General features: G+C 41.0%; 2 protein-coding genes and 1 non-coding gene across 6 annotated transcripts in view; 2 read left to right on the plus strand and 1 right to left on the minus strand.

Moving 5' to 3' along the window:
• Positions 1-798: 798 nt before the first annotated feature.
• Positions 799-3,239, plus strand: RPL30 (ribosomal protein L30). The gene is made up of 5 exons (XM_065751695.1): positions 799-880; positions 959-1,010; positions 1,457-1,602; positions 2,136-2,266; positions 3,133-3,239. The coding sequence occupies exons 2-5, from the start codon at positions 990-992 to the stop codon at positions 3,180-3,182; spliced, it is 348 nt and encodes a 115-aa protein (XP_065607767.1). The 5' UTR covers positions 799-880; positions 959-989; the 3' UTR covers positions 3,183-3,239.
• LOC136059543 (small nucleolar RNA SNORA72) lies at positions 2,923-3,057 on the plus strand. The gene has a single exon (XR_010623240.1). It is a non-coding gene; the product is annotated as a small nucleolar RNA SNORA72 (small nucleolar RNA).
• A 1,202-nt stretch (positions 3,240-4,441) lies between the features above and the next one.
• The window catches only part of MATN2 (matrilin 2), a 61,813-nt gene continuing 40,713 nt past the window's right edge, over positions 4,442-25,541 (minus strand). The window contains exons 8-26 of one of the 4 annotated variants that reach the window (XM_065751683.1): positions 25,159-25,281; positions 23,443-23,565; positions 23,173-23,295; positions 22,694-22,816; positions 22,480-22,602; positions 22,155-22,277; positions 17,996-18,118; positions 17,781-17,903; positions 17,568-17,690; positions 17,262-17,384; positions 16,920-17,042; positions 16,654-16,776; positions 16,370-16,492; positions 14,063-14,476; positions 11,282-11,434; positions 7,393-7,464; positions 6,699-6,809; positions 6,386-6,475; positions 4,442-4,860 (exon numbers count right to left, since the gene is read on the minus strand). In XM_065751683.1, coding sequence (XP_065607755.1) covers positions 4,808-4,860; positions 6,386-6,475; positions 6,699-6,809; positions 7,393-7,464; positions 11,282-11,434; positions 14,063-14,476; positions 16,370-16,492; positions 16,654-16,776; positions 16,920-17,042; positions 17,262-17,384; positions 17,568-17,690; positions 17,781-17,903; positions 17,996-18,118; positions 22,155-22,277; positions 22,480-22,602; positions 22,694-22,816; positions 23,173-23,295; positions 23,443-23,565; positions 25,159-25,281 — 2,492 coding nt within the window. In that variant the 3' untranslated portion in view covers positions 4,442-4,807. The remainder of the gene's footprint in view (positions 4,861-6,385; positions 6,476-6,698; positions 6,810-7,392; positions 7,465-11,281; positions 11,435-14,062; positions 14,477-16,369; positions 16,493-16,653; positions 16,777-16,919; positions 17,043-17,261; positions 17,385-17,567; positions 17,691-17,780; positions 17,904-17,995; positions 18,119-22,154; positions 22,278-22,479; positions 22,603-22,693; positions 22,817-23,172; positions 23,296-23,442; positions 23,566-25,158; positions 25,282-25,541) is intronic. The other 3 variants (XM_065751685.1, XM_065751684.1, XM_065751686.1) reach the window with 3 other exon arrangements.

A 25,541-nucleotide genomic window follows, 5' to 3' on the forward strand; every position in this document is an offset into this window, starting at 1 on the left:
GAAGGAGACTCCACCACCTCTCTGTGCAGCTGTGCCACTGCTCCGTCACTGCACTGGGAAGAAGTTCCCATGCACATCTGTGTGGAACTTCCTATGCTTCAGTTTGTGGCCATTTCCCCTCATCCTATCACCACACACTTCTGAGAAGAGTTCAGCCTTGTCCCTTTGCCTCCTACTCCTTAAGATATTTATAGATGTGGATCAGATCCCCTCTGGGTCCTCTTTTCAAGGCTGAACAGACCCAGGTTACTCAACCTTTCCTCATAGGGGAGCTGCTCCAGGCCCTTCATCTTTGTAGCTCTATGCTGCACTCTTTTGAGGAGATCCCTGTCCTTTTTGTACCGAGGAGCTCAGAACTGGACACAGTGCCTCACCAGAGCAGAGGGGCAGGATCACATCCCTCGCCCTGCTGGCCACACACCTTTTGTCGCAGCCCCGGATGCAGCTGGCCTTCTGGGCTGAGAGGACACACAGCCGGCTCATGTCCAGCCTGCCATCCACCCGTCTGGGGCCGGACACAGCGCTCAGCCAGGGGCTGTATTTCACAAAGCGTCAGCCTCACACAGAAAAGAGCTGCCTGGATCAGTGCTTAAGTCTCCTGTGAGACTCCGAAGAGACAAAATCGCGACAGCCACGACACACGACACACAGCCCACCATCACCACCCCCACACCACCCCACCGCTGGCTGTAGTGCGCAGGCGCCTTTGCAGCAGTAGCAGGAAAGTGCGGAGATCACGTTCTCGCGAGAGGTGGCGTGGGGATGTTCTCGCGAGAGGTGGCGTGGGGATGTTCTCGCGAGAGGTGGCGCGGGGATAGGCGGCGCCCTGTGGGCGCTCGCTCCTTTCTGGCGGCCCGGCCATCTTGGCGGCGCGTGTGCGGTGAGTGGGGCTCGGCCGGGCGGGCCCTGGGAGCCGCTGTGCAACTCTAAGCCGACCCTCGCGCCTCCTATCTTCCAGGTAGCGCCCGTCTCGACGCCAGGCAGCGACGATGGTGGCCGCAAAGAAGACGGTGAGCGGAAGCGGGCCGCGTGTGGCCTCACGAGGCGGCGGTGGGGCCGGGGCTGAGGCGGGGGCAGCAGGGCGCAGCTGCTCGTTGCCGGCTTCTCTGTGCTCCATCCCCTCCTGTGGCTCAGGTTTGCGAGGCAGAGGTAGTTTGCACTTAGACGTGGCTAGCTGAGCTTTGCTAAGGCACGACAAATACACCAGTGGGTAATGTAGGCGGCAGAGACAGCGCTTTTCGTTACCAAGTTATGGGTAAGAGGTATTGTGTGAAGTTGGCAAACACGGTATCAGCATCCTGCTTATCCGCAGGCTTTCTCGTAATTATGTGCTCTGCCAGCTCTTTTTTTATGCACTACAAATAGCTGTGACAAGATTGCATGTGGTTGGAATTTCTTCATCTGACATTCTGTGCCATTTTGAACATTTGATGAAACTTCTTATTTATTTTTCCAGAAAAAGTCCCTGGAGTCCATAAACTCCAGGCTTCAGCTGGTTATGAAAAGCGGTAAATATGTGCTGGGATACAAACAGACTCTGAAAATGATTCGGCAAGGCAAAGCCAAGTTGGTCATCCTAGCCAACAACTGTCCTGCTTTGAGGTAAGCAGATGCACACAAAAAAATGCTTCTTAAAAACCAAGGCAGGTGCTCTGCAGCATGTGACTCACGCAGGGCGGTAACATGGAGCAGCTTGTAGGCATGCCCCATAGTACTGTGAGATAAACGTGGTGAGTTGTTTGATGTGTACAGATTTTAGGCCTGGATGTGTTACAGTGCTTTCCAGCTGTATTTTAGCTTTCTGGTACAAAGAGTTTGCCTTGCAGAAGCTTCTGTAAGCTTTTTCACACTGACAACGTAGGTAGGATCTGGTGGGAACTGTCCCTGCATGTGACAGGGGGTTGGAGCTAAGTATGGGAGAGATTAAAGAAACTGCAGATGCAGAAAATAAACAGCAACGTAGATGTTTGAGAAATGGGAGCATTGTTTTATTTTGTGGCAGGGAAGAAATGTGTTTTTCTAGATAGGTGGAAAGAATCTGTAGGATTCAAGTATAACTGGAGTTTAAGCTGCTCTTGTTGCACAGTCAGTCAGATTGTTTGTCAGGATTTTAATACCCTGTTTTTGAACCTTAGAAAATCAGAGATTGAATACTACGCTATGCTTGCAAAGACTGGCGTCCATCATTACAGTGGCAACAACATTGAATTGGGCACAGCATGTGGAAAATACTACAGAGTGTGCACGCTGGCTATTATTGACCCAGGTACGTGTCTCCTGCCATGTAATAAACAAATTGAGTGTGTATCTGTGGTTCCCATGTTCACCTGTGAGAAGCAGTGCTTAGCAAGCAAAGTGCAGAGGTAAAGTCATACTTTGTCGTAGCTCTGGGTTTAACTGTGACCAGGATCTATTCTCATTTTGTTAGTCCAGGAATTAGTTTCTTACATTTGCACACAGCTCCTTTTACTGTTGGACTTGGTAAAATAAACAGCTGGATTGTGAGTTACCTTCTACATAACACAGGAATAAGCTGTATACAGATGGATACTAATCCAGTAGTGGAAATGAAAATCATGTTAAACGTTAAAATTTTAAATCTGTGCATAATTGCTGTGGCTTGGTAGCATACTTTGCTCCAGAGAATTGTTCAACTTCCTTCTAGAGTCTACTGACTTGGTGACTTCCTGTCTTCCTTCCAAAATCTTACCAGAGAATCAAATTTTATCTTCTGTTGTTTGGTTTGACCAGAAACATCCTAATGAAATGCACACACGGATTTCTGTTTGAGCCATTCCCAAATCCTGCCCAGTTAACATCAGTTTAAATTCCCTGTTTCTTTAGAAACCTTTAGTTTGTGGGAATTCTGGTGGCAGCTGTGAGCTGAAGAACTGGCACTAAGCCTTTGTGCTGTGTAGTACAATGCGAATATTCTCGCTGTCCTGATATTCTCGTGATCAGGGGAGGCTAGACATTCGCTATATTAAAACTATGCATTGTGTCCTCCAGGACTGGACTGCTGCTCTAGTACTGGCTTTGTAAATGCTAGTGACAGATATATATATATTTGCTTATTTCTGGGAATGGGTCTCTGTGTAGGTGTTGCTGTGACAATGTATCTTTGCTTTACAGGTGACTCTGACATCATTAGAAGCATGCCGGAGCAAACCAGTGAGAAGTAAATGCTGTAAAGGTGGTCTTTCTACAATAAAACTGGTTTCAGATCCATTTTAAGAAAACTTGTATTGCGTTATACTTCTGCTGGTTTTAGAAAACAGACTATATAAATGAAGATTCATTATTACTGCTGTCTGTCATGTTGTGTTAGAAGTAACCTTCCCAGAACAAAACTGGCCTGGTGCTTACTGTAGCTGAACTTCAGTAGTGAGACCTGACCATGGTAAGTATGGTGTCAAATCCCATCAGGCTATGGCTTGCTTAAGTCTTGTTTTTTTTGGAGTGCTAAAGGGAAAGCAAGTTGTTATGAGGCAGTGGCAAATCTGGGATGTTGATGGGAGACCCAGAGGATTTATTTACACTTAATTTTTTTAACACTTTTTTTTTAAAGCTTATCAGTCACAGACTACTGATGCAAATTACTCTTATTTTTGTCTTCTTTCCAAGAGAATATGCATGTCAGATACAAATAGGAAAGCTGCTAGATATGAAGTATATGATGCTTTCAGTCAGACACCAAATGAACATCTCCAGACTGGCCTGAAGTCAGTGCCTCTTAAAAATGCACGGTGATCCATGATCACTTAATTTTGCACCTTTATCTGTTTCTGATGTGGAATAGATGAGGTTGTGTATTTCAAGTTGGAGATGGTAAAGAGGCAAACCAACATGTGAAGCAAAGAAGGAATAGCTGGACTCTGCTTCTATTAAACTGCAGATCTGTATCGGTTCAGTAAATGGTTTGGGTACTATTGTCAGTGTGAAAATAAAGCTAGCAGAAGAGGGCTGCTAAGGGAGTAGAAATAACACTTCAGTTGGCATTAAGACACTTCCAGAACGTCTGGAAGCAATTTGCTGTTTCATTTTCATGTGTTTAACAAACAAATGTGCAGCTGGTTTTACTGCCCAAAGGATGTCTTCATAATGAAAATAATAGTTGTAATAGGAAAGTTCAAGAATGGCTGAGTGCTGAGCAAGGCCTGTAAGGGAAGGCATCATCTAGTCTGGATCTGGCAAGAGAAATGGTACGTGAACTTCAGACTGTGATGCTGTGATAACATATTTCTCACTTCATTTATATTATCACAATTTCAACACAGGTGTATAAATCTTTTTACCTCCAGCTGCTTTCTGTGGGCTGCACGTGTTGGGAAGAATGTATGAAACCTCACTGCTGTGAGAGCACCATTCTGTTTTTAAATGTGTGTATATCTACATACATACACGCAGTCGCACAGATAGGATGCTTGAAATAGCAACAGAATGAGTGAAGGAAGGAAGCAGAGAAGAGCAAGCCAAGTAAATTCACAGCTTAAAAACATTTCAAAACGTGGACTTGTCACATGAAAAAATAACAGCATTTTAATGTTTTGCATAGCTTCTTTTGGTTAAGTTCTACTTAATGAAGATTTCTGCTAGTTGCTAAATTGTTTTCCATATATAAACTTCCAAAACTTATCTGCAGTCAATGCAAGACACAACACATGCATAGATGCAGGGCTCCAAAATACTTCTTTTGTTCTTAACTTTAGACGAGGATTTGTTATTTCACTTTGAACTGATGTAACAAAATAGCTCTCACAACATTGTATGTATAAATACACAGCGTAGAATACGCTTTAAATCTTTATCAGTATTTTAGTCTGTTTTCCAAGTCTTCCATTCTCTTCGTCATCTCTTCCAGTAGATAGAAGTTAAGGAAAAGCTAATGATGATATGCAGTAATATTAAAAAATGTCAGGTGCTTGAGTCAGATATTGCTGAGACATTTCTGCCAGAGCCCACGTGATGTGCACTGAGTTGGGATGTGAAACGTTACGCTGAGCCTGAGCTTTACTATGAGTGTACATCAGTGTATTCCCAGTTTGTGAACAGGTGAATGAACACTTGGACAGTGTTGGGTCTGGAGCACAAGTTTTATAGGATCAGCTGAGGGAACTTGGGTTGCTCAGGAGGGTCAGGGGAGACCTTACTCTCTACAACTGCCTGAGGGAGGCTGTGGCAAGGTGGGGGTCAGCCTCTTCTGCCTAACTAGCAATAGGAATAGAAGGAATGGCCTCAAGTTGTACCAGGGGAGATTCAGGTTGGACACTAGGAAAACGTCTGAAAGTGTGGTCAGGCGTTGGCACAGGCTGCCAGGGAGCTTGGTGGAGTCACTGTTCCTGGAGGTGTTCAAGGAGCACTGAGATGTATGGAGGGAGTGGAAATACTGGTGATAGGTGATGGTTGGACTGGATGATCTTGGAGCTCTTTTCCAACCTTGGTGATTCTATGACTGGTGCTTATAGCATCATTTGGAGGCATCTCCAAGAAAAAACATCTATGTGGAGGTCTTAAGGTACTGGTAAAGGTCACACTGCAGGGAAGACCCTGGGGGGCTCTGTTAGCATGACTGCATACTGTTTAACTCTGCAGTACCTCAGTCTGGAGCTGTTGTCTAGGAAGCACAAATAAGTGCTCGTACATCACTGTGCTTTTTGCAGAAAGTGCTTAGAGCTGTGATGTATCCTTACTACTTAATTTGATTATGCAGAAGCAGGCTTTATGAAGGAAACAGCCGAGTTTACTGTGTAAGTACTGTACGGTGTAAAATACTGGAGAGCTCATTGCTAGTTGCTATTCTGCTGAGACCTGCTGGATGCTGATGTCATAAAGGCTACTGTACTAACAGCTCCCTTGCAAAGACAGGCTAGCTTGTGGAGGGAGGGCATCTGCCTGCACTTAACTCCTTCCATGCAAAATTAATCAGATTGCATGTCCTTTGATTCCTCTTCATTGTGAATCTTATTTTAAATGCCTTACTATGGCTGGTGCTTCCCCTAGCAGTCCAGAAGAGAAATATCTCCTGATAAAACCATGACACCCTGTAGCTACTAAATGCTCTCTTGTTGTTATCTGAAGTAAACAAAGCAAAGAGTGTTAGGCCTGATTTTGACCAGTTGTTCCTTTGCTGATCCTGAAGATACTCACTGTTAGAAATTATTAGAAGTTAAAATCCTTATTAATAAGTTGGTCCCTTCTGTGATGAAGGAGGAGATTTCAAGTCTTAAGAGCCTCGCTCCTTGGAGATTAACAATCTCTTAAGTAGTTCAGCTTTCCATTACGGTGGATTGATGGGAGCCATGGAGGCAGCTTACACTTGTTGGGTTACAATTTCTTTTAACCCGTTCCCCTTGTCTTACACCTAAGGAACGTTCTGAAAGGATATATCGCTGCGTGAGTTTTCTTACTTCGTTGGTTGCGTAGTTCTGGAACGTCACAAGGTTTTCACACTTGCATTGTTCCTTCGAAGTTTTTGCTGAAAAAGTCAGGCATAGACAAAATGCTAAATAAATCCAGTGGACTGTGAGAGGGAAAGACAAAGATCTCTAAATGCAGAGCAAGTTTAGTACAGCTTCCTGTTCCCGAAACAAGTGAACATCCACAGGAATGCCAGGGGTAGATGTTGTAAATACCAGAAAATAGTACAGAGCACTCCTTAACAGACCAGTCAGAACTGCCTAAATAAAGAACCTAATTACCTGTTGTTCTTGTTGAGTGAGTGTGACTGTCTTCAAAAAGATACTTATGCTGTACTGCAAGACTGGGACAGGCAAGGACATCTGTTATTTCTACTGTGGTTGGTTCAGGTCCTGCAGGAAACCCCCCCCCCAAAAGTCTAAAAATCATACCCACATAGTGGTACAGTTTTTTTGCTACTCACATGCACAGAGTTCTCCTTAATTAGTGAGCAATCTCACTTATTGCAGTGAGGATCATTCATGGGAGAGGACTAGCAATACAAAGATGCAAAGGAGCTGAGCAGGTCGGCTGCATTTACTGTATATGTGATTTAAGCTGCGGGTTGCAGAATGAAAAGAGAGTTGTGAAGGTTCCTGTGAGAAACAGAAGTAGTTGAAAGCTGGGCATGCTTCACAGAAACCAAGCACGGTGCTGAAACAGGTTTCTCCTTGAAGTAATCATCTGCATGGTGTAAAAGGGAGCATGCAGCCATGCATTTGTTACAGTGGGTCTAAAACTTTCTGTACCAGAAGCGGATTTGAATCGCAGAAGAGAATGCGTGGCTTTCAGGGGAGCTGGGTGTGGGAAGCAGTTTTCCCCTAAGGGAATTGTTAGGGCTCTCTGCAGAAGAAGCTGTGGTGAGGCAGCTTAGCAAAGATCGGGGCTGACTGGGGACACAGCAGGACACTGAGTTAAAGCTGCAAAGCTGCCAACCTGATGACTGTGGATTAGTCCTATGGAGCCTTCCGGATGATAGATTTTGTTGGTGAGCTGAATCTCTCAAGGCTGGTAGAAAGAAATGGTCATTTAATTAAATGAGATCACAGAAGGGGCAATAAAAATGTAATTCCCTAGAAACTGAGATGCTTCTTACTCGGTTTTCCTCCATACATGGAGATTACCTCGTACCTCTGCAGGCTTCCAGGGGTCCAGTGTTGACAGACAGCCCTTGGCTATGTACCAGGACTCACCTTTCAACTTTCAGTTTGAACTTTCAGCTAGAAAGTGCACCTTGAACACCTGCACACCTTGATCAACTATGATGAGGGGGAGTGGATATGAGAGTCTGGGGCTCCCTTCCTTCTGACATTGCAGTGTGTACCCAAAGTTCCTTCACTGAAAGTGGATGTGTGAGGGGACAAGGTGATCATACAGTTTGCTGATGATTGTCACCAAGATGCAGCAGGCAGATGGAAGATTGTTCGGGACCTGACCTGTTTGTTATAGCTGTTGGGAGCTCTGTTACTGTTGGTCCAGTTCGTTTTGACAAATTCACAATAACATGCAGATGTATTATGTTGCACTGGGAAGCAGATGATGTACTCGGGGTGAAAGCTGGAATGGATGAACACAATGAATGGCGAACAAATGGAGATGGGGAATGAAAAGAGACTGAATAAGATGACCAGAGTTCATTGGGCAGAACTACAGCGTGTATATACTTTACAAAGCCTGACTGGGAGCTTGCTTATGGAACACTGAGAGCTCAGAGAAAACAGTCCAGGATAGACACATGTGGGATGAGACCATGAAGCAAGGAAGGAGCAAACTAGGTGAGGAGTCGAGCAACTAGGAGCAAGGATGGTGAAATTCCACATGCACGAGGGAAGGAACAGGTAAGGTGAACCTGGAATATTTGACACCAGGTAATGGGTGGCCCCCAAAGTTGCTGAAGAGCAGTAGGTTAATGAGTGTCTAGGTTAGATGGACTGATGTGGAAAGTCTGAGCTTTGGGCACTCAGGATTTGGATGTGAGACAGGGAAGAAACAAGACTGAGATAGATAGGATGGCAGAGGTGGGGGATAAATGTTTCTAGTTTGGGATCGATTGGGTATTTCAGAAACTCCTCTTCAGGCTTCAGACACAAACTAGTGTGGACCTGAAGAATTCTGTTCTCATCAATTCTGTGGAAGCTGTAAATCATCACACGAGTACAGACAGGCTGCTAACAGTCATTGAGTCTTTTGGTGAAGTCAGTGCAGTGAACATTAATATTTAGTTTCGGGGGGAACTCATGCTAAACTTAGGTGCTCGTTTCTGGTGTTCTCTTTTGGAACAAAACCTAAATAATAGGTTGGGGAAAGAAAACCCTGTGAGAAAGTGTTCTCCCAAGCAGTGGCTGACTATTTGCAGCAGTCCTAACGACTGCAGTTTGAAAGAACAGGAAGTTAACCAGCAGGCTGTTGAGTGCTCTCATCTGATCGGGGCTGGGGTCTTGTGACAAACATACATCTGACCTTGAAATTAAAGGTTCCCATAAGGCATACTTGGATCAGGGGTAAAAAGGCAACCACAAAGAGTGCCTATTGTATATGACATTGCTGTAGCCCCATCAGTGCTTCCAGTCATAAGGGAACTGAATGCTAACTGAGGTAATGAATGGGACCCTTCCAACTGAACTGCTCTTATTAATTCTGCCTATTATTAAAAGAATAAGAGAAAAACACATTTTCACAACTAGCCACCAAGAATAATTAAAAGTAATCAGCAGCTATTCTACAGAGCTGATGCCTGGCTCTGTTCAGCCTTGAAAAAAGAAGACTCAGAGGGGATCTAATCCTTGTCTATAGATATCTAAGGAGCGAGGCTGGACTCTGCAGTGTGTGGCAACAAGATGAGGGGACATGGGCACAGACTGAGGCATAGGAACTTCTTCGCAGTGCAATGACGGAGCAGTGGCACAGCTGCACAGAGAGGTGGTGGAGTCTCCTTCTCTGGAGACGTTCCAGACCCGCCTGGACGCCTACCTGTGCAACCTGGGCTAGGGAGTGCTTTGGCAGGGGGCTGGACTCCATGATCTCTGGAGGTCCCTTCCAGCCCCTACAATTCTGTGACTCTTTCTTGCAGAGTAAAAGGAGAAAGCCTTACCCCAAAACATATTTGGAGGGCTTCTACTTTGCATAGAAACAGGCAGGGCCTGGGGATGAGAGGCTTTGTCAGCAGAGCCCATGTCTGGGCTGTGGACAAGTTCAGAGGGCCCCTCACTGCCCTCACATGCTGGTGCCTTAGATTACTGCTCTTGAAAAGGAGAGGAAAAAAGTAGGCCTAGAGGAAAAACTGAAAGGAGAAAATCAACTTCCAGCTTGTGTTATCAGGTCTGGAGGCAGGCTTTCTGGTGGAGTCGGCAGATGAGTAATGAGTTCTGGAGTGTCCAGAAGAATCCACACACGTGAGGCATTGCTTCGAGCAGAGCCAGGGGGAGGCAGGCAGAAGTTCTGAGGCACCACCTCTGCTCTGCTCTTAGAGGTGCAGTTTAAAAACTGCCACAAAGGGGCAGGATTTACTTATTTTTCATATTGCAAGTACTGTATTAAAAAAAAAAAAGAAAACATTACAGCTGCTAAATGTAGGGTACTTGAAGGATGCATTTATGTCACTGAGCTCTGGAGTTTGCTAATGAGTGAGAATTATACCAGCTGCCAGATAATTTTGTCTTTGTCATCTCACCAGGTTTTTAAGATGACATGCTGTCATCAGTATATTATCTGCCTAATAAGAAAGTTAATGAACAGATTTGGTTTTGTTACCGTAGTATTTTGAATTTCAGAAAGACTGAGCTAGAAGATTCTTGTGATTGAGAGAAGCCCAAAGACTACACAAACCAAGAAGTATTCTCACATCCTTTTTTTTTCAGATTCTTGGTATCTGAATGAGGAAGAAATGCACTGTTGCTAGCCAGCCAATTGTTTATAGCAACGCTGAGGAGTAAAGTAAAACATCTTTGCATTTAATTCCAAGAAAAAACAACCAAATAAACGTAGAGAAAATTAAACCATCCTGTACTAGTGCTGTGCTCAGTATTATTTACTGTGACGTTTCTGTGTTTTGCTTCGAGTATAAATTTGAATGTTCTTATAGTACTCAGTAATGAGAGCATATGAGTAGAAGAGATACACTCTCTCCAGCTGTACAGCCTTAATCCTAGCTCACATTCTCCCTTTCCTATGCAAAACATCAGCCGGGAATGTTTAGAGAGAGGCTGGTTGTGCCAAAATGAGGAAGGGTGCTTTCTGTAACAGACTTATAGTTGTGGAGCAAAACTTGGAGCTTATGTACAACTATGATCCACTCTTTGTAGCTCTGAGTGCATATTCAATGAAGTACTTTTAATGTTCTATAAATAGGCACCACATACCTTGATAATTTGTTCTATGTTTTTTTTTTTTTTTTTTGCTATTGAACTTAAGAGCAATTCTTTGTTCTCATTAAAACTTTATAAATCCATTATTATTTTCCCACATTCCTAATGAACTAGATCACACTGCTTTGGCAGGGTGGGGTTCAGCACGCTGCTGCATTAAGTGTAGCAAAAAGAAAGGGGAAGAAGCAATTAATTCTTCTGAGCACAGGAATTAAGCATTAAGAAAATGAAGGAAAAGAAGTTCTGTACCTTTACCTAGTGATAGATCAGGCATATATATTCCTTACTTATTAAAAGGCAGAAAAACCACCACGAGTGACTCACGCCTTGTGAAGTCTCATACCAGTGATCTCTGCTATGATAGAGGTTGCTGTGAATAAAGTTCCTCCTCCTTCAGCCTGCAAAAGAAATCTAAAAGCATGCACTCTTCTTCTATCTCCTTTAAAGGGGAATACTGCTACCTTCACAGATTTGAACTTTCAGCTCTTCACTTATGTCCTCCATTGCTGTGAAATCCTCAGCATAAAAGAGATGTTTATATGATGGCTCAGAAGCAATTTCCAGCAGTTCTTCTTCAATTGCTTTTCCTATTCCAATGGCATAGATAATTATACCTAGATTCGAAATAAATTGCGTGTAATTATTACATCAGCAGTTTGAAACTCTTGTTCCTCCATGAAAGGAAAATATGACTATTAGTCATTTCAGAAGAATGGGAGAGCATGAGAAATGTGTATGTGCCATATTATCTTCAAAACTGTGTTGAAGAGGCTTAACGTGCTTCTGTTATTTAGAAGATGTTTAGAAACACTGCTTTACTGTAACTTACTTAATAGATAGATAGTTTTTAATTTAGAGAGATGAGAATTGCTAGGCCACTATGAGTAGTAAATGAACCCAGAAAGAATACTGCAAAACAGACAAGTAAATCAGCTGCACAGAGTCTAGCTGGAGGTCAAGAACTACCCACGTATCCCAGGAGCCAATACTGGGTCCAGCCCAGTTTAACATTTCCATTACAGATCTATTTAATGAGGCTTAGCAAGTTTGCAAACACCACAACACTGTCAGCAGTGGCTGATAAGCCAGAGGGTCATGCTGCCATCCATAGACATCTCAACAGGCTGAGGGGGTGGACTGGCAGGAACCTCATGAAGTTAACAAGTACAATCCTGCACCTGGGAAGGCACCAGCATATGCTGGGAGCACCCAGCTGGGAGCAGCTCTGCAGAAAACTTGGGTGTTCAGGAGGACCCCCGGGCCCTTAAACATGAGCCAGCAATGTGTCCCCACTGCTAAGAATGTGAGCAGTGCATTAAGTGAAGTGTTGCCATTAGGTTGAAGGAGGTGAACCTCTGCTCAGCTCTGGTGAACCCACACCTGAAGTGCTGGGTCCAGTTGTGAGGCCCCCAGTACAAGAGAGACGTGTACATACTGGAGAGAGTTCAACAAAGAGCCAGGAACATAATTAAGGGACAGGAGCACTTCTCTCACAAGAAAACATTGAGAAAGCTGGGACTCTTCAGCCTGGAGAAGAGTCAAGGAACATCTTGTCCATGTCTGCAAATACCTGAAGGGAGGATGCAAAGATGGAGCCAGGCTCTCTTTGGTGATGCCCAGTGGCAAGACATGAGCATATGAATACAACACAGGAGTACCCCTCTGAAAATCAGGAACGCCTTTTCTACTCTGCAGATGACTGAGCACTGGCACAGCTTATCCACAGACTGCAGAGTCTCCCTCCTTGGAGATTTTCAAAAGCCACCTGAGCCTGGGCAGCCTGCCCTAGGGCTGGGCCAGACAGCTCCAGAGGTCCTTTCCAACTTCAAACTTTCTGTGATTCTGAGAGTCATACAAATCAGCCTACCAGTTGTTCTGATGGTTCCCAGTTTGTGTCTTTATGTAGTGTGTGTGTGATAAAGCTACTTACTGACTTGACGAGGAGACAGAATCACAGAACTGTAGGGTTGGAAGGGACCTCCAGAGATCATGGAGTCCAGCCCCCTGCCAAAGCAGCTCCCTAGCCCAGGTTGCACAGGTAGGCGTCCAGGCGGGTCTGGAACGTCTCCAGAGAAGGAGACTCCACCACCTCTCTGTGCAGCTGTGCCACTGCTCTGTCACTGCACTGGGAAGAAGTTCCTATGCACATCTGCGTGGAACTTCCTATGCTTCAGTTTGTGGCCATTTCCCCTTGTCCTATCACCGCACACTTCTGAGAAGAGTTCAGCCTCGTCCCTTTTCCTCCTGCTCCTTAGATATTTATAGATGTGGATCAAGATCCCCTCTGGGTCCTCTTTTCAAGGCTGAACAGACCCAGGTTACTCAACCTTTCCTCATAGGGGAGTTGCTCCAGGCCCTTTATCATCTTTGTAGCCCTCTACTGGATTCCTTCCAGGAGATCCCTGTCTTTTTTATACTGGGGAGCCCAGAACTGGACACAGTACTCCAGGTAAGGCCTCACCAGAGCTGAGTAGAGGTAGAGGATGACCTCCCTTGACCTGCTGGCCACGCTCTTTTTAATGCACCCCAGGATCCCGTTGGCCTACTTGGCTACCAGGGCACACTGTTGGCTCATAGACAACCTGTCATCCACCAGGACACTGAGGTTCCTCTCCTCAGAGCTCCTCTCCAGCAGCTCATCCCCCATGCTATACCAGTGTATGTGGTTATTCCTCCCTAGGTGCAAGGCTCTACACTTGCTCCTGTTAAACCTCATCTGGTTCCTTTCTGCTCAACTCTCCAGCCTGTCCAGATCAACTCTCCAGCCTGCACAGGTCAATTATTAATAATTAATCAATTATTAGATTATTAGACAATACAAACTTCTCAGGAGAAGGGTAGATTTCTGTATTTTGAAGAGACAGGGTTGTTTTTTTTTCTTAATTAGTGTCTCCTCACTGTTAAAATTTTTGCTGAATTTCCCACTGCTCTCTGTATCAAGTACCTACCCTAAGGGAAGAGCATGGCATTCCATGCGAGTCAATGCACTACCTGTGGATGGCACAGAACCCCAATAGTGAGGCACTCGGCATTAGTCCCACAGTAGGAATGACAGCTCTGTAGAAAAGGCTCTCGTGAACTCCAAAGATCTGGTGTTCTGCTATAGTGGTCACTCAAGTAGCCAGATTGCTGGGGCAAACTCTAGCTTGATTAGAAGATAGTGCAACATATCTATACTATCACCACATCTTATTTAGCACAATATTTAGCCTTTTGAAAGAACCAAAGACATCTCTACTCACCGCTTCGCTTTGCTCTGGCAGCCCACTCAGAGACTTCATCTTGGGCACGTCCATCCGTAAATACAATGGAGATTCGAGGGATGTTTGCTGAAATTGGTCTGGCTCCTTCTGTTTCTGTGAAGCTTCTCTCAAACATTCGCTTCAGAGCCAGTCCAGTCATGGAACCTCGCCCCATATATTTCATTTGTGACACAGCTTTCTTCATATCTTTGGCTGAGCTAAACTGTCTTAATGTAAACTCCGTGCGGACTTCAGAGGAGTACTGAAGCAAACCAACTCGAGCAGCCTTGGGTGAAATCTCAAGTGTATCCAATATTCCTGAGACAAACTGTTTTACAATTTCAAAATTATCCTCTCCGAGACTTTTTGATCCATCAATCACAAACACCAGATCAACTGGGCCTTCAGTGCATCCTATGAAATAAGCAGAAGTGTTCAGATAATGAAAAAATTGCACAAAGCTGAAACTAGGACTGCATGAACACAGATGTACCTAGAGTACCTTGTTGATGGCTCAGCCAACCTTGCCAGCATGTCTGCTGCTGTTTATGTACAGTCTATATCAAAAGCTAAGAGCGTGCCAATGGCCAAGAACTTTTAACAATAATCTAATCACAGTGACTATCAACGTGTCACTTTGTAGAATACTACAACTCCTAAAAATGCTGCACTTTTTTAAAGAGTTTGCAGTAAATTGCATTTTTAAGCAAATCTTAAGAATGACTGTCTAGTGGAGAAAACTGTGTTAACTGAAGAACATCGTTAGGATATAGAAACAGAGTTTCCTTCATTTTCTTCCTGGGATAGGCCAGTATGTTAACTTTACCTTCATGCAGATGATCTGAAATAAAGAGAATTGCTCAAGCTACATTTGTATTGCAGAAGTAGCAAAAATGTAAACATGGTACAAAAAAAAAAAGAGTTGCTGAAATCACACATATGTAAAAGGTGAAAATCTAGAAGTCATGTAGAACTGCAGCAAAGAATGAGGCAAGTAAGTGCTAGACAGGTTTCCAGCTGCTAATGTTGAATCAAAATGGTTTATATACTTTGCTTGTAACTATTCATTGCTAAAATTAACTTATGTTTTACCTGCTGAAGGAGGAAGACAATCCAGGAGAGACTGACAAGTTTGCAGTTCTTGTACTTGGTAAGTGCACATGTAAAATGTGTTACAAAGATGATACAGGGTGTGGAACACCGCTCTTAGGAGGAAAGGCTGAGAGATTCGAGTCTGTTCAGCCTTGAAAAAAGAAGACTCAGAGGAGATCTGATCCATGTCTATAAATATCTAAGGAGCGGCAGGCAAAAGGATGAGGCTGGACTCTTCTCAGCTGTGTGTGGCAATAGGACAAGGGGAAATGGCCACAAACTGATGCATAAGAAGTTCTGCACAAATGTGTGTGGGAACTTCTTCCCAGTGCAGTGACGGAGCAGTGGCACAGCTGCACAGAGAGGTGGTGGAGTCTCCTTCTCTGGAGACGTTCCAGACCCACCTGGATGACTACCGGTGCAACCTGGGCTAGGGAGCTGCTCTGGCAGGGGAGGTGGACTCTATGAACTCTAAGAGGTCCCTTCCCATCCCTATAATTCTGTGATCCTGTGAAAATTCAAAGCAGTTTGTAAGCATCCTGATTTGACTGAAGACACCTGTTACCAAGGCAGTGTAGAAATAAGGCATCTTCATTAAAATTTGGACTTCTCTTAGACAACAGCCTGTTTAGAACTACTATCCAATAATTCCTTGCTGGAGTCATCTGAAAAAACGTGTCATGTACTGAAGTAATGGTAACACACTAACTGAACCTCTTCAATAGCACTAGATATGTCAAAATAGGACGACAGTTCATGGTGAGCTATATTAGTTACAGTTGAGTTCAGTCACAAACGTGTTTTGGTAATAACATGCTCCTCAAGTAAGGCACCATTTTTGCAGAATAACCATTTTTACTGAGCACCAGTAGAAGAGTTTCTCTTCCAGGAATTATTAGTGTGATGCAATAAATGCATATAACATTCTAAGCATGTCATATTAAAAGATAAGAATAAACTACACATTTCTTGATAATAATATTTCAATTTTTTTCTTGACTCTTGGGAAAAGATTATTATTGTACTTGATGCCATATGAAAACTACTGTTCCAATTCATTAGTTTTTTGCTTACAAGAGCATCAAGATAAATTGCTCACATCACACTCACATATGCTTCAGGCTTTTAAATACCAGTTTTGAGGTGAGGCTTTTGAAGTGAGATCAGGTAACTCTAACACTCAAATAAACTTCTTTCCAGACATAATATACTTACTTCTGCAAGTTTTCTGATCCTCTTTTAGTACATATCCCTCCTGACATTTACAGATGTATGAGTCATCATTATTGACACAAATATGTTCACAACCATGGGCAACTGATTTGCAGACATCTTTGCCTACGAAAAATTGAAATATTTATATGTATTCTATTTAAAATATTTATAAATTCAAAGACTCCAAACACAACATTTAAAGAACACATGTCAAAGCAGAACACCTTTGCTTTTTTTTCCTTTAGCAGTGCTGAAGAATGGCTGATAGACATGTTGTTACTTACTTCGACATGTTTTTCCATCTTGTCGCAGGACAAATCCCTCATGGCACTGACAGCTGTATGAATTGTTATTATTAATGCACACATGTTCACAGCCATGGTCAATGGACTTACACAGGTCGTTATCTGAGAATCATTAAAATAATTTCCTTATTAGATCCACTCTAATAAGAGCAAAGCTGGCATGAGCCAGTTTTGAGAAAAAGTAAGTGTGTAATCACTTTTATGATTGAAAGGACACATTCTCCATAAAGGTTTTAGGTACTCACTCCTGCATGTTTTCCTATCTCTCCTCAGCACAAATCCACTGTGGCACTGACATGTATATGAATCACCAGCTGGAACACAGACATGTTCACAACCATGGTTGACTGTTTTGCAGATATTTTTACCTGGGAGTAATGAAAATTATATTAACACAGTTAGCTATGTAAATAGTTTTCACAAAATATAGAAAAGTAGAACAAAAATTTTCCACAAAGGAGCTAATTTTCAAGAAACAGACTTCATGTTATTCTGTGAAGCTGATTGTTGAAGACACAAAAAATACACTATATAAATAATACGTTTCATTAACAGAGAAACTCCATAATGAAGACTAAACAACTTACTTCTACAAGTTTTCCCATCTTCCTTCAGTGTGAAGTCATCATGACACTTGCAGATAAAGGAATCACCAGTGTTAACACAAATATGTTCACAGCCATGGTTAATAGATTTGCAGACATCTTTATCTGAGGAGAGTGGACAGAGTTTGCTAGGTGAGGCTCTTTAGGGAGAGAGAATATCTTCTATTAACCAGCTCAAGTAGCTAGAAATCACAATCAAACAAACATACACAAACATTCACAGTCACAACACTTAAAAGACTGAACACTTAAAACCAAAAAAACATTCTTACAGCTCAGGCTACTCACATTTACATGTCTTTCCATCTTCTTTAAGTATGAAATTTTCATGACACTTGCACACATAGGATTCTTCCGAATTCACGCAAACTTGTTCACAGCCATGGTTGACTGAACTGCAAACATCCTTGTCTGCCATCAAAAGAGTTGGTAGTTAACATGTATCAGCAGAGGCCCTGACTATGTGTGAAGTTCATCAAATTAAGTTCTCATGCTACATACATTTGCAGGTTTTCCCATCTTCTCTCAGCAGAAATCCATCATGGCATTTGCAAATATATGAATCATCAGTATTAACACAAACATGTTCACAGCCATGGCTGACTGACTTGCAAGGATCTTTATCTGAGAACAGATGACAGCTCTTGCTAGTTAATACATTTCTACATGAGCTTGAATTGCAGACTACAGGTATGCTGATAAATATCAATACTTACTTCTGCAAGTTTTTCCATCTTCTCTTAGCAGAAATCCCTCCCGACACTTACAAACAAATTTATCACCAGCATTAACACAGGCATGTTCACAGCCATGGTTGACTGATTTGCAAATATCCTTGCCTGGAAATAGTTAGATAAAATTTAATTTAATTTGCTAGTTAAACTTTATTTTATTTTTAATAAAGACTGCAGGGGTGATCTAATCAGTGAAGAAATATGGAAGCATGCACATTGAAAGCTAGTTACAAGATTGACAACTTAGCTCACGTGAGGTATAAGTTCTTTACTGTCTAAACAGAAAGAATTACATGATTTGGATGGTCTCCCACTGATATTGAATCATTTTAGGATCCATCTGAATAGATTAAGAAAGAGGACTTTACATTGACAGCAGAAAGAGCAAAGGAAGAAATAATTTAGTATAGTTATTTAGAAAAAATCATGCCAGTAAAAACAAAACTGAACAAAAAACCACAGGACATGAAACAAAGCATTTCCTTAGGATTCTTACATCAATGCTAAGAATCTACATAAGCAAAACTCAGGACAGTAGAGACTACTCATTTGAGGGGATAAAGAAAATCCAACCAGTACTGCTGAGAACTGATGAGGGGATGGATTTCTGTGAGTGCAATGTTAAAGCCAATTGGTCATAACCTCTTCAAGAAGAATAGAGAAGGAGAAAGTAGAAGAGGAAGTCAACCCATCTATCAGCATTCCCTGTTCCTTTCTCACTGCAACAAAAAAGAAAATATTCTCAATTGCTACTGAAGAACTACCTTTACGCAGGAAGTAAAACAGTGGATGCTTCTGACAGCAATGTTCAGATTTGTTAGAAATACAGAATCATATCCCAGACTGGAAATGACCCACAACAGACATCAACTCCATCTTTCAGCTCCACACAGGACCACCCAGCATTCAAACCCAATGTCCAAACGCTCCTTGAACCTTGGCACTCGGGGCCATGCCCACTGCCCTGGGCATCCTGTTCCATACCCACTGCCCTCTGGTGCAGACCCTGTCCCTCACTCCCACCCACCCCTCCCCAACACAGCTCCATGCCGTTCCCTCGGGCCCTGTCACTGTGAGGAGCTGCAGCCGCCATCAGGGCCCCCCTCAGCTCCTCTGCTCTGGGCTGCACACACCCAGGGCCCTCATGGTGGGTCAAGCCCTTCCCTCATCTGCTGGCAGTGCTGAACCTGGTGCACCCCAGATATGGTTGCCCCTGTGGCTGCCAGGGCACACTGCTGACTCATGTTCAACTTGCTGTCAGCCAGAACACCCAGATCCCTTTCTGCTGCTCTCCAGCCTCCTGTTCCTCACTCAATACATATATGTAGGGTTGCTCCATCCCAGGTGCAGAATTCAGCACTTTCTCTTGTTTGAGAGATTGGTGATTGGTTGATGACTGCCCAGCCTTCTACATGGTCAACACCTCTCTGCAATGTCTCTCCGCCGTTAAGGAAGTCAACAGTTCTTCCTAATTTAGTATCACACGTAAACTTACTTAGCATAAATTCAAGTCCTGCATCCAGGTAATTTTTGGAAACACTGAAAAGAACAAGCTTTAAATTGGAGCCCTGTGGAACCCCACTGGTGACTAGCCACCAGCTTGATGTAACTCCATTTATTACAACCTTTTAAGCCCAACCTGTCTGTCTATTGTTCACCCTTTGCATTATGTTTTTTAATAGCTGGGCATTTTTTCCAGAAGGATAATGTGGTAAAGCTTTCAGCCTTGCTGAATTCCAGAAACATCACATCAACTGGATTCTCTTGATTCTTAGCAATAAGCAGAATAACCAGTTAGGTTATTTTTTCACAAAAACTTCATCCTGATGCACATTACTTGAAGGGCTCAGGCTCAGCCAATACAAAAATTTAAAAAAATACTACAGTGTGGACAATCTTTTAACTCAACAAGCATCACATTCAAGGCATAGCCATCTCAACTAGATCCCATTCCAGCAGGTAAAGAAGAAATTATTTTGGAGGTAAAAATTAGCATTAGCAAGCATCAACTTACGCACAGCTGTGTGCAACATTTGTTATTTTCATACAGGATGAAATGGAAACCAGCAACAGACATAGCTTTTCATACAGGATGAAATGGAAACCAGCAACAGACAAACCTAGTTTGCAACAATAGCTTTACTTGAAAAGGATATATTTTTTATAGCTGAAAGCTATTGTGATAAAATTGTGATTAAATCTTGTTTTACTATATTCCTCCAGAAAACAAACAAACAAACAAAGAAAAACAACGACAGACATCATGTAAAAAGAATACCAGAACTATTAAAAAAGTAACAGAAATTGAAACAGAATATGTCTGTAGGATTTGAATAATGTATGAAAGGAAAACTCACATTATTTACTGAACATGAAAATATGTGAAATTTGAAACTCCAAAATGAAAAGATACAGGACAAGGGAATGCATAACCAACAAAATAAATGACAGTATAAGTAAGTTATTTAGAGGGTATTTGAAACAAAAGCCATTCTAAGAATATAATACTAATTAGTAGGTAAAAATAATAGAATCATCAATATTTTCGCAAAAAAAGGTGAAAAAAATAGTATACTCAGATCTGAATTTTTTGAAATAGGCTACAGATGATACTGTTAGAATGAAGAGTTTCGTCAGATGAGAAGTAGGTCACACAGTATCTACTGAAGAAACAGCAGCAATTCCAGATCACTCGCAGCCAAGAGCTGTAAAAATAGCTGGCTGAATAACTCTTTGGATGCTTAGTATTATTTTTCATTACCTCCTGGAACTCCACAGAAGCTTCAAAACACTAAGGAGTTTCCATCCCCAGTGCATACACATACAGTGTTTGAAAAGGATAACAAATTCACTGCAAGCCTGTCAGCTTGACATTAATCTACATTCAAACAACAGAGTAGATAAACATGGATTTAGAGAAAATCAAATAAAGAAAAGTATTCAAGTTGATATTAGGAAAAAATAGGTCCCAGATAAGAAAATAAGAACCTTTAAAATTGATTATGAGGCTGGTTCATAGTGCCCAGAGAATGTAACAAAGAATTCAGTAGGACATCAGTCTGGGTATTCATACTGATTAAGAAACCAGACTGCAGAGTGAACAAAAATGGATTAACACTGGTTAGAGAGGACTTCAGAATAAACTGTTAATAGGGAAGCATCAAGTGGCTTTCTTTCTAAGACTCTGCCCTGCTCTCTACTGCTTAACATTTCAATGAATAATCCTAAAGAAAATATAAAATAATCACTGATGAAGTTTATAGGTTATTTTATTGCTGAGAGAATGATAAATAAAAATATAGCCCTGCCAATATAAGGAAAACCAAATCTTTTTGCAAGCTGAGTAACAACAAACTGTAAGTATTTTAAAATAGAACTAAACTTATATAAGTTAATATATTAATACTTACATATTAGAAACAAAGAACAAAGGCTGTGTTCACAAGAGTTTTAAAAGGTTTATGTTTGTGGTATATAACAAGCTGAAAATGAGCTTTAGGAGAATCTTTTGGTCATGAACTAACACAATCTTTGACCATAAAAAAGGGTAGATTTAAATAAGAATTAGGTGGGTAATAGTTCCTCTATGCTGGACCCTGCTGCATGTTGTATTAGAAGACTTTGTACTATCTTCCCACACTGTGGCATCCCCACAATAATGGTGATCATTACAAGAGGCTTTAGGAGAGTGAGATGAGATTTATTTCATAAAATATTGGAAAGTATTAAAAAAAAAAAGACCGTTTTCACATACAAAGAGCCTGAAGGAGTTTCATCTGCTTATCATTTACTAAAGCCACATTAAGAGGCTAATTTAATCAGTTAAATTATGGTCCACATGAGTATACACAGAACAGCACAATGGCAGTTAGAACTCCAACTCATTGCAGTAAAATCTGGCAACATCCTATGCTCAAGACTAAATCTTGGCACAGCCTAAAAATGAAGTTCACATTTTAAAATGTACATTCTGTCCTTAAAATTGGTTGATTTTCTGAAATACATTTTAAATTCAAACAATAACTTATAGAAATCTTGTGATCTGTAGAGGACAATATTCCACTATGACTACCGTGAACCAGTGAATGATTTCCTAATAGAAGGGAAATTATTTTTCCTATTTTATTCATAGGCAACTTACTTCGGCACGTTTTCCCATCTTGCCTCAGTACAAATCCATCATGGCACTGGCAAGTATATGAGTCATCACTATTAACACAAAGATGTTCACAGCCATGATTGACTGATTTGCAGAAATCCTTACCTAGAAATAATTCAGATTTTATTTACTACAGTTTAATCATTTCAAAAAATGTAAAGACTAAAAGTACTAAGTTCCTGGTAGAGTAAATAATCTATCCTCCTTTTTGTCAGGTAAAATCACAAATAAGAAGACCTGTTTCTAACACAACATGCTTCTTCAGTGACTCCTGAGTGAGAAAATGACAGTACCATCAGTAACTTACTTTTACATGTTTTCTCATCTTCCCTCAATACAAAACCCTCATAACACTGGCAGATGTATGAATTAACAGTGTTCACACAAACATGCTCACAGCCATGGTCAACAGAATTGCAAACGTCTTTATCTGGAAAAAAATAAGAGTGCCAGTATTTAAAACATGTTTACAAACACCCAGATTATAAAGGAAATCTTCAATTAAATATAAGAATACTTACTTCTACATGTTTTTCTATCTTCTCTTAGTGCAAATCCTTCATAACACTGGCAGATATATGACTCATCAGCATTAACACAAACATGTTCACAGCCATGGTCAACTGAACCACAAATGTCTTTATCTGAGAATAGTTGATGGGTTTTGGTTAAAGCACATCTTCAGTGAATATATTATGCAAGGAGAAGTAATAGCTTTTATTAGGTTTACTGACATCATTCAAAGAAATGGACAAAAATGGACAAAAAAAGGCAGAAAAAACACTTCTAATTCTTGGTACCTGAAAAATTGTAGGGTTTTGTTTTGTTTTGTCTCCAGTCATATCAGTTTGGCTAGTAAAGTATACTATTACTGTTCACTGAGTCTCTTACAAGCTTCTAGCAGGTATAACAATATTAATTCCACATTATAAGTAAGTTACAGAAGTGTTATTAGTTAAAAGATTTCCACAAATCCACATACTATAGATAAAATACTTACTTCTGCATGTTTTCCCATCATCTCTCAATTGGAAACCTTCGTGACACTCGCAAGCATAAGAGTCATCTTTGTTAACACAAATATGCTCACAGCCATGGCTGATTGATTTGCAGATGTCCTGTCCTGGGAATTAGTTAGATAAAGTTTGGAATGATATTGTGTTCAAAAATGTAGAGATCAAAAGGATGTTTTCTAGTGAGAAGTGAAGTAATAAACACTTTTCTTTCCTTGACACATGCAAAACTGTTCTCTTATCTATGGCTTACTCACTTCTGCATGTTTTTCCATCATGTCTCAATATGAATCCTTCACGGCACTTGCAGATGTAAGAATTGTCAGTACTGACACAAACATGCTCACAACCATGGTTGACTGATTTGCACACATTTTTACCTGAGAACAAATTAATATATAAATAATTGTGTTAGTTAAGGGCAAGATGCTCAGTCTTACAGCTTCCAGTTCCTGAATATTCTTGTCTTTGCTGGAATTCTGGACTCAGTTTTGCAGATCATTTACAGCACCTACCGTCAGTTTTTATTGTAACGAAGAGTTAGGTCTTTGTTGTTCAGTTTTTACAATATTATTAAGGAAAAGTGCACAGCTTTGGTTCCAGAGCTTGCATTACTTCATGTGTCCGCATCATGCAGGTTAATGCCCTGCTAAGATTTCCAAAAACATTTAAATCCCACATCCACGTTTCAAGAAAACTTTCTGGTGAAAAACAGATCTTTTCATCACCATAATTTTATCTTCAGTAATAAACTTGCCCAAACATGAAATAGTTAACCTTTCCTTCCCTGCAGTTAAGTTCAGATGGTATTTGTCATTTTTCTGTACACTAAAATTGCAAAAGCTCAGCGTATATAGTGATGAAATGTAATGAGAAACAAATTGTATGATCCTGCTGTAGACTTTTGGAAAATTGTCAGCTCTAACTGGTTAAGCAAATGCTAAATGAACTTTTGTGACATGTAAATTAGTTACAATTTATATTTCAAAATAAAATTACACGTATTTATTAATATTGGATAAACTAAAATCTTTCTTACTTTCACTTTCTTCCCCACATCCTTTGTTTTCCTGCAAGGGCTGCTGCATGGACACAAAATGTCACTTGCTTTTGCAATATCAAACTGTAACTACTCTTTGAGACAAACAAAATTTCTCTGTTCACAGGGACTAATGAAGTAGGGTGTTGATGTGATATATGTAATACAAGACTGATAAATGCAATGCAAAACTGACAATACAGAGCTTTTATATTTTTTATTTTTATTTTTTGGTCATGTCTGTGCCTGGATTACTTTTTTTTCTTCTTTATTCTTTTAAATGTTATCTAACAGAAGATGTTGATGGAAATTCTGGATATGATTGGCCTGTGTTTTCCAAAGACTTGTCCATGGTTCCTCTTAGATAACGTTGCATGCACTCTAATACCAGATAACTTTTTTTTTATACATCTGTCATTCATCATAACTACATAATGTAGCCAAATGCATAATGTAATAATGATATCTATTTTGCAATCAACCTTATCTCACACTGGGCAAAGGAATGAATATTCCAATAGTACTGAAGGCTTCTTTGTGCTGTATAAATCTTCTGAAATGTTACATATTTTTACCTTGATTTGAGAAGAAAACTACAGTTGTCTGATACAAGGATTTAAGTTGGAATACAATTATTTTGAATCCACAGCAGAACAGTGTGTGTAGGCACAGTTAATTTTTATACATTCCAGACATTTAGGGAATGATTCAGATGCCTAAAAGTATTCACTTCTACTTCAGAAGCCCTCAAGCATCCAAGACATCAACATACTGCTGGCAAATGTGACACCAAGGGAAAGACTGTGAGCTTCTGGAATCCTAGAGCATGCAAAATGTAATTGGAAAGCAATATTTAAGCAATCAAATCTTACCCTACAGATTTATTTTCTTCACGTGTAATGAAAATCTAATATTGACTTGCTGAATAACTTACGTTTACATGTTTTCCCATCATTCCGAAGCCTGTATCCTTCAAAACACTGACAAGTGTAAGATTTGTCACCATTTATACACAAATGTTCACAGCCATGATCACTCAGAGCACAATAGTCAACTCCTGCAGAAGCAATTGAAGTCATGGAAACAATTAACAATTAAACCAGCATCTCTAACATTTGCATGACATATAAGCAACAGTTTTGTCTCTTATCTGGTAACACGTATATATATACTTTCAATAAAATATAAGAGGTCCCTGTGGTATACTTTGCATTAACTGCTGCAAGTGGAGTTGAGAATACTTAGCTATCATAGCTCAATAAAATCTGGGTCTCAGTACTTATAAAAAACCTGATGCTCTAACAGTGTTTTTATAAG

Source organism: Cyrtonyx montezumae, unplaced genomic scaffold (assembly GCF_038088225.1).
Source record: "Cyrtonyx montezumae isolate F1298 unplaced genomic scaffold, pur_monq_1.0 scaffold_8, whole genome shotgun sequence".
NCBI lineage: Eukaryota > Metazoa > Chordata > Aves > Galliformes > Odontophoridae > Cyrtonyx > Cyrtonyx montezumae.